The following is an 8,836-nucleotide window of genomic DNA, read 5'->3' as shown; positions in this document are numbered from 1 at the left end:
CTCATTGCGTACTCCTACGATAAACATAATGCCCTAAAATATAATACTTTTAAACTATTCTCTTCCCCATAGATTTCAATGCCGTAAACATATTTCATCCAGTTTTTCTCAGCCTTACCCCCACCCCGATGCCAGCCTCATTCTACAACAATGGCACCATATAGCATTTGTCCCTTTGTGACTGAGATACCTCACTTAGCATAATGTCCTCCAGGGTCACCCATTTTGAATAATATTGCATGAGTTTCTTGGTTTTCAATGCAGCATAGTATTCCATTGTTCGGATATACCACAGCTTCTCTACCCATTCGTTTGTTGATGGGCATTTAGGTTGTTTCCAACTCCTCGCTATTGTAAACAAAGCTGTGATAAACATGGGTATACATATATCTACTTGGATGTCATTTATGGTCTCTTTAAGGTATATTCCCAGTAGTGGAATTACTAGGTCAAATGGTATCTCTATTTGCAACTTTTTGAGAAAGCGCCACATTGCTTTCCATATTTCCAACTTTTTAAGAAAGCACCAAACAACCTTCCATAGTTGTTGCACCATTTTAAACTGTGTTATTTACAACAGAAAAAAAAAAAAGCAACCCAAGTCCCCACCAACAAATGAACAGACAGAAAAACTATGGTATATTCATACAATGGTATGCTTGACAGCATTGAAAAACAATGAACTCCTGTTAAACCTTGCCACTACTAATGGAGTGAGATGGTTTCTCATTGTGGTTTTGATTTGCATCTCTCTTATTGCCAGTGATTTTGAGCATTTTTTCATGTGTCTGTTGGCCATCCAAATATCTTCCTCTGTGAAAATTTTCTCTATGCCTTTTTTCCATCTTGTAACTGTGTTCTCAGTCTTTTTCTTGTGGAGGACCTGTTGGATTCTGTAAACTTTTGATATGAGACCCTTGTCTGAAATGGTATTGCCAAATGTTTGTTGTTGTTGTTGTCTTTTCCCCCAGTCAGTAAGTTTTCTTTTCACTCTGTTGGAAAATGTTTTTAATGTGCATAGGGATGTAATCTTTAGAAGGTCCCATTCATCATTTTTATCCTCTCAAGATTATGCGTTTCTGGCTGTATTTGGCAATTCCATCGCCAGAACATGGAAACAGTCCAAATATTCAACCACAATAGAATGGATTGAGGAATTATAGTTCATTTACATGATGGAATACTATCATATATGGCACCTATTCAACACAATTCTAATCCAAATACCAAGTTCATTTTTCCAAGAAGATAGTAAGGGAAATTGTCAAGTTTATTTGGAGGAGAAAGAGACCCTGAATACACAAAGCACTCTGAAAAACAAAAATGAAGTGGGAGGCAGAACACTTCCTGACCTCAAAACCTACTACACAGTGGTAGTAACAAAAACAGCATAATACTGGCATAATTACAGGCACATAGACCAATGAAACAGAATTGAGAACCTAGAAATAGACCTCTCTATCTATGGTCAACTGATATTTGACAAGGAAATAAAACCTATCAAAGGGGAAATGACATCCTCTTCAACAAATGGTGCTGGGAAAACTGGACTGCTACTTATAGAAAGCTAAAATAGGATCCACATCTCATACCATACACAAAAATCAACTCAAGGTGGATCAGAGACCTGAGAGTAAACTCCTAAACCATAAAGTTTATAAAAGAGAAACTGGAACCAAGTTTAGAAGGTCTAGTCTACGGTAAAAGAGACTGACAAATACAACAGGAATTGCACAATCTGGAGAGGATAAAATTGATGAATGGGACTTTCTTATGAATATATTCATAAAAAACTCTTCCCAACAGGGTGGGAAAAAAGCCTACCAACTTGGAACAAACATTTGTTAATACCATTTCAGACAATGGTTTCATAACAAATGTTTACAGGACCCTAGAGGGCCTCCAGAAGAAAAAGACTGATAACCTAATTACAAAATGGGTAAAAGTCATGGAAAGAATTTTGACAGAGAAAGATATTCACATGGTCAAAAGATAAATGAAGAAATGCTCAAAATCACTGACAATAAGAGACTTGCAAATAAAAATCACAAGATACCATCTCACCCTAGTTGTTGTAGACTGCCGTCGAGTTAAGCACAGCTTATAGCGACCCTATGAACAAAATACCAGAAGCCTTTCTATAACTATTGTAATCTCTCAAAGTTCATAGAATTTCCAAAGATATGTTGTTTAGGAAGTGGATGCTACTCCTGCTTCCAAACTTGTCTTAATCTGGTAGCTTCATCAAACACTGTCCTCTATGGGTAACCGTTAGGCCATTTGACATGCCAATGGTACAAGGTTCAGCAACCTCAAGTTATCTCAGTATAGCAAATTGACATAAGAACCACTTAGAAGAAAGTTCCTCCACAATATAACAATTGACTTTTCAATATAAAAGCCCTTCATGAGTATTGTTGACTTTAAACAAGAGGCTTAAATGAAAGACAACCAATATAATTTGTTGTTGTTGTTGTTGTTGTTGTTGGGTGTCATCGAGTCACCTGTGACCCATAGCAACCCTATGTAAAGCAGCTCTGAACCCTTCTCTGTCCTGAGCCAGTCTCATTAATTCCAACACACCAACTCTCATTGCCCCAGTTACTGTATCAATCAATCTCATATGGGGTCTTCCTGTCCTTCAATGTCCCTCCACCCTTCTAAGCATGATGTCATACTCCAAGGGCCTGTCTCTCCTGGCCACCTTCCCAAAATATATGAGGTGAAGCTTCAAAATCCTAGGAGCAGTGGAAAAGCTTAGTATGGCAGCAAGCCATAAATATTGGAGAATGTGGAGATGAGGAAATGCTCATACACTGTTGATGGGATTGTAAAATGGTGCAACCACTCTGGAAGACAGTATGACATTTCCTCAAAAAGTTGAACATAGACACTCCCATATAACCCAGCTATACTAATACTAGGAATATACACCAAGGAAATCAGAACTAAGACACAAACAGAGATTTGTACACCAATGTTCATGGCAACATTATTCACCATCACAAGAACATAAAAACAGCCCAAATGTCCAACCACAACCAAATGGATTAAGATATCCACATAATGGAACACTGTGCAGCACTCAGGAGCAATGATTTTGAAAAGTACTCCATAACTTGGAAGAAACTGGAGAGAATAATTAACTTAGTCATATAAGGACAAATAGTACATAAGACCATTATTGTAAAAATATAAGTAAAACATGCAGTAGAAGGGGGGAAGGATGGGAGTGGAGAAATAAGGACGGATAGGGGTCAAATTGCAGTGTGGCACAGTTTGTTGAATGGAGAGAGGGGAAGGAAGTTGGAAGGCTCTGGATGAGAAGAGACTGCAATGATTGGCATCATCCAATGATAATTTTATAAAATATAGTGTGAATGAATAATTATACGAAATATAATGTGAATGAAGAATAGTGTGAAACACAATGTAGAAGAACTTTGTGAAAGAAAGAAAGAAAGAGAAAGAAAGAAAGAAAGAAAGAAAGAAAGAAAGAAAGAAAGAAAGAAAGAAAGAAAGAAAGAAAGAAAGGAAGGAAGAAAAGGAGGGGAAGGGAAGGGAAGGGAAGGGAAGGGAAGGGAAGGGAAGGGAAGGTTTTGCTCTTGTTGGGTGAATTGTTCAAGATATGACTTTTTTTTGGAAGATTTTTCCACCGATAATTGTTATATATGTCATCCCATTTCCTTCTTACAGCAGAGATTATAAGGAGAATGCAGAACTCTGAAAAGTTAGTTATCTCAATGACACCTAACTACCTAACAAAAACAACAATAAATATTTCCTTTTTGTATCCATGACTTGTGCTGAGAAACCAAAACTTGGTCTTATTGGTTCTCTTTAATGGATAACTTTATTTTTCTTGAAGAGATTTCAAAGAGCTTTTCTCAGTATTCTTTTTTTGTCTTTAATTTAGGAAAATTTTATAATATGTCTTGTAGGGGTTTTTGTGGGAGAGGAAGGCTATCCTACTTATGATTTGCTCAGATTCTTGAATGCTTATTTGCGAAGTGCTCAAGAGCAACGGTGTCTCTTTGGAGACAGAGGTGAGCCTGATACAGGCCATGGTCTTTGCAATCACTCGTTATGCATCAGAGAGCTGGACAATGACTAGGGAGGACAGAAGGAGAATTAACGCCTTTGAGCTGTGGTGCTGGAGAAGAGTATTGAATGTACCCTGGACTGCCAAGAAAACAGATTCATCCAAGAGAGGGTTAAACCAGGTTACTCCTTGGAGGCAAAGATTCTGGGGCTTCATCTGACATACTTTGGATATGTTGCAAGGAGAGACAGGTCTTTGGAGAGGGACATCATGCTGGGTAGAGTAGAGGGACAGCGCAGGAGGGAAAGACCCTCTATGAGGTGAATTGATTCAGTGACTGGGATAATCGGAATGGGTGTGTCAGAGGCAATGTGATTGGCACAGGATAGAACAGGGTTTAGGGCTGTTGTACAGAGGGTCGCTATGAGTCGAAAACGACTCGACGGCACATAACAACAACAACAATAGAACTTTGTCTATTTTCCTGATGTGTCTCTATGGTTTCCTCATACATCTTATTTTGATGAAGACACTTAACTATCACTCTTTCAAATTCCTTATCCAGAAGTTCAGATAGTATATTTTCCTCGGAAAGATTTTATGGTTCTGTATATCGGTCACTTTTTCTTTACATCATGTCCTGCATTTTCTCATTTTTTAAATTATTATTAATTTTAATGAAAATTTAGAGACACTTGGGATTTCTATTCACACATTGTTGCACTTTTCTCCCTGCTTACCCCTCCCCCAGTACACTCTTCTTTTTGAAAAATAAAAGAAAAATTATTTCATTGTTTTACAATCCCTCCCCATAGGTCCACACCACTATGCAGCCTTTGTTCTGGACTCCTGTCATGACAATAATACCTAATCACATATCCCTTTTAAACAGTTTTTGCCCTCATCCGTTTCAATGCAGTATACATTATTTATCCCATCTTTTTCAGTTTCCCCTCAAACCCAATGTCACTCCTGTTTTACAACAGTGGCTCTATGTAGTATTTGTCCATTTGTGACTGAGATACTTCACTCAGCATAATGCTGTCCAGGGTCACCCATTTTGAATAATGTTTCATGAGCTCCTTGTTTTTCAATGCGGCATAGTATTCCATTCTATGAATATACTACAGCTTATCTATCCATTCGTTTTTGGTGGGCATTTAGGTTGTTTCTAAATCCTTGCTATTGTGAACAAAGCCGTGACAAACATGGGTGTGCATATATCTGCTTGGGTAGCAGTTATGGTCTCTTTGGGGTATATACCCAGCAGTGGACTTGCTGGGTCAAATGGTATCTCTATTTGGAACTTGTTGAGAAAGCACTACACTGTCTTCACAGTGATTGCACCCGTTTACACTTCCACCAACAGTGAATAAGGGTTCCAGGTTCTATACAACCTCGCCAGCATTTGTTGCTTACTGTTCTGTTAAATTTTGCTATTCTTACTGGGGTGAGATGGTATCTCATAGTTGTTTTGATTTGCATCTCTCTTAGAGATAAGGATTTTGAACATTTCTTCATGTGCTTGTTGGCCATCTGAATGTCTTCTTTGTTGAAATATCTGTTCGTATTCTGTGCCCATTTCTCCTTTATCTTGTGGTGCTCGAGTATTTTATAAGTTCTAGATATAAGTTCCTTATATGACATGTCATTACCAAATACTTTTTCCCAGTCTGCGGCTTCCCTTTTTATCCTGTTGGAGAAGTTTTAGATGTGCATAAGGATTTGATTCTTTGAAGGTCCCATTCATCTATTTTATCTTTTCCTGCCTGTAGACTTTTCTGGATACTTGGAACACTGTTTACGTTGTGTATTAGAACTTGTAGAGTTCTTCCAAGCTTTTCTCTAGGTCCATGATCCACCTAGAGTCGGTTTTTGTATATGGAGTGAGGTGTGGATCTTGCTTGAGTCTTCTGCATAGTTTTCCAATTTTGCCAGCACAACTTGTTAAAAAGGCTGTCATTTCCCCACTTAACTGATTTCATCTCCTTGTCAAAAATCAGTTAACCATATGTAGATGGGCTGATTTCCGGGTTCTCAATTCTATTCCATTGATCTATATGTCTGCCATTTTACCAGTACCATGCTGTCTTGACCACCACTGCAGTGTACTAGGATTTGAAATCGGGGAGTGAGTTGCCTCCTACCTTTTTTCTATTTTTAAGGAGTGCTTTGCGTATTCGGGGCTTCTTTCCATTCCAAATGAAACTGGAGATTGCCTTTTCCATCTCGTTGAAGAATGGGATTGGTATTTGTATTGGGATTGCATTGAACATGTAAATTGCCTTTGATAATATTGCCATTTTTACAATATTGAGTCTTCCTATCTATGAGCAAGGGATATTCTTCCACTATTCCAGATCTCTTTTTGTTTCTTGTAGTAATGTTTTGTAATTTTCTTTGAATAGATCTTTTGTGTTTCTGGTTAGATTTACTCCCAAGTATTTAATCTCATGAGCAGTTATTGTGAAGGGTATTGTTTTTCTTACTCCAGCTCTTTATTCTTTTTGCCACTGTAGAGAAATCCAACTGATTTTTTTATGTTGATCTTGTATCCTGATACTTTGCTGAATTGGTCGATTACGTCCAATAGTTTTTTGCTGAGTCTTTATGGTTTTCTAAGTATATGATCATATCATCTGCATAAACAGATAATTTTACCACCTCTTTGCCAATTTGGATACCTCTTATTGCTTTCTCTTGTCTTATTGCTATAGCTAAGACTTCCAATACAATATTGAATAAGAGAGGTGATGGTGGGCATCTTTGCCTAGTTCCTGTTCTTAAAGGGAATTCCTTTAACCTCTCTCCATTGAGAACAATATTGGCTCTTGGGTTTGCATAAATACTTTTTACTATGTTGAAGACATTCCCCTCTAATCCTAATTTGTTGAGTGTTTTAATCAGGAAAGGGTGTTGGATTTTCTCAAAGGCCTTTTCTGCATCAATTGATAGGATCATGTGATTCTTTGCTTTGTTAATGTGATTAATTACATTAACTGTTTTTCTAATCTTGAACCATGAATCCCATGAGGTCATGGTGAATCGTTTCTTTGATATATCATTGGATTCTATTGTCCAGTATTTTATTCAGGATTTGTGCATCTATGTTCATAAGAGTTATTGGCCAATAGTTTTCTGTTTTGGTGGTGTCCTTTCCTGAATTTGTATCAATAATATGTTTGCTTTATAGAATGAGTCTGGAGAATTCCATGTTCTTCGATTTTCTGAAATAGTTTATCATAGACTTGGTGACAAGTTCTTCACTGAATGTTTGATAAAATTCACTTGTAAAAAAACCATCTGGTTGAGGGGTGGTTTTTTTTTTTTTTTTTTTTTTGGTTGGAAGCTGCTGTATTACTTTTTCAGTTTCTTCTTTTGTAATGGGTCTGTTCAGATGTTCAATTTTGGTTTGTGTCAGTTCAGGTAGGTTGTGCATTTCTAAGTATTTGTCCATTTTCTCTAGGTTTTCAGATTTGTTTGAGTATAGTTTTTTCATAACATTCTTATTTTTTATTCGTATTTTATTTTAGTTGTTTCTGTTGTGATGTTGCTTGATTCCTCTCTTATTCATATTATTTGTGTCTTCTCCTTTTCTTTTGTGAGTTTTGCTAATGGTTTGTCAATTTTACCGACCTTTTCAAAGAACCAACTCCTAGTTTTGTTGATAGTTTCAATTGTTTTTCAGTTTTATATTTCATTTATTTCTGCTCTAATTTTTATAATTTCAGTTTTTTTTAGAGAATGTCAGGTTTTCTTTTTCAATTTGCTTGAGATGTTGGGTTAAAGAGCCAATGGTCAATTTTTTGATGTGTTTGCTTATTGCTACAAATTGACCCCTAATTACTGTTTTGGCTATTTCCCAGAGGTTTTGTTAAGTGGTGTTTTCATTGTCATTTGTTTCAAGAAACTTTTTAATTGCATTTTTTTATTTCTTCTAGAACTGAGTCATGTTCAAATAAGGAATTGTTCAGCTCCCAAATGTATCGATATTTTTCTCCTTTATCTTCTTGTGATTAATTTCTAATTTTGTAGCATTATGGTCTGAAAAGATGCTTTGTATTATTTTTATGTTTCTAAATTTATAGGTGCTTGCCTTGTGACCTATAATGTGATCTATTCTGGAGAATGTTCCATGTACATTGGAGAAGGTATACTGTGCTTTTGGGGGGGTGCATTAGCCTATAAATATCTATGAGGTCAAGTTGATTTATTGTGTGGCTTAATTTTTCAGTATCTTTGTTGAGTTTCTTTCTGGTAGTTCTACCTTTTCTTGAGAGGTGTGCATTTAAGTCTGCAAGTACTATAGTAGTGTTATCTATTTCCTTTTTTAGTTTTTTTTTAATGCTTGTTTTATGTATTTTGCAGGTTTTTCATTTGATGCATATATTTATTATTGTTATTCTATTGACCCTCTCAGCATTATGTAGTGACCTTCCTTGTCCATTTTTATGGTTTTGCATCAAAATTTATGTTAATGGTGATTAATATCGCTACTGCCGCTTTCTTCTGGTTGCCATTTGCTTGGTACATTTTCCCCTAACCTTTTATTTTTAGTCTGTCTTTATCTTCATTTTTCAGGTGTGTCTCTTGTAGACAACATATTGATGGATTTCGAGTTTTTATCCAATCTGCTACTCTTTTTCTCTTCAGCGGTGCATTTAAACCATTCACATTCAGTGTGATTATTGAGAGGCAAGGTTTTATTGCTATCATTGTGTTGAGTTCTTTTTGGTGTTGTTGCTAGTTACTTTGGTCCATAATGCTTTCTGTGGTACCTCTGTAAGAAGGACA

The 8,836-nt window shown here is 36.5% G+C and overlaps 1 protein-coding gene across 1 annotated transcript in view; it reads right to left on the bottom strand.

The window, feature by feature from the left end:
- Nucleotides 1-8,836, bottom strand: part of LOC102851004 (nik-related protein kinase-like) — a 288,384-nt gene that overhangs the window by 191,644 nt on the left and 87,904 nt on the right. The window contains 1 exon segment of the mRNA XM_006889937.1: nt 56-107. Coding sequence (XP_006889999.1) covers nt 56-107 — 52 coding nt within the window.

The sequence above is a fragment of the Elephantulus edwardii genome, unplaced genomic scaffold, assembly GCF_000299155.1.
Source record: "Elephantulus edwardii isolate Elephantulus edwardi_28Jun2011 unplaced genomic scaffold, EleEdw1.0 scaffold00083, whole genome shotgun sequence".
NCBI lineage: Eukaryota > Metazoa > Chordata > Mammalia > Macroscelidea > Macroscelididae > Elephantulus > Elephantulus edwardii.
The sequence above is the reverse complement of the archived record's forward strand: the minus strand, read 5'-3'. Positions and strand labels throughout refer to the sequence as shown.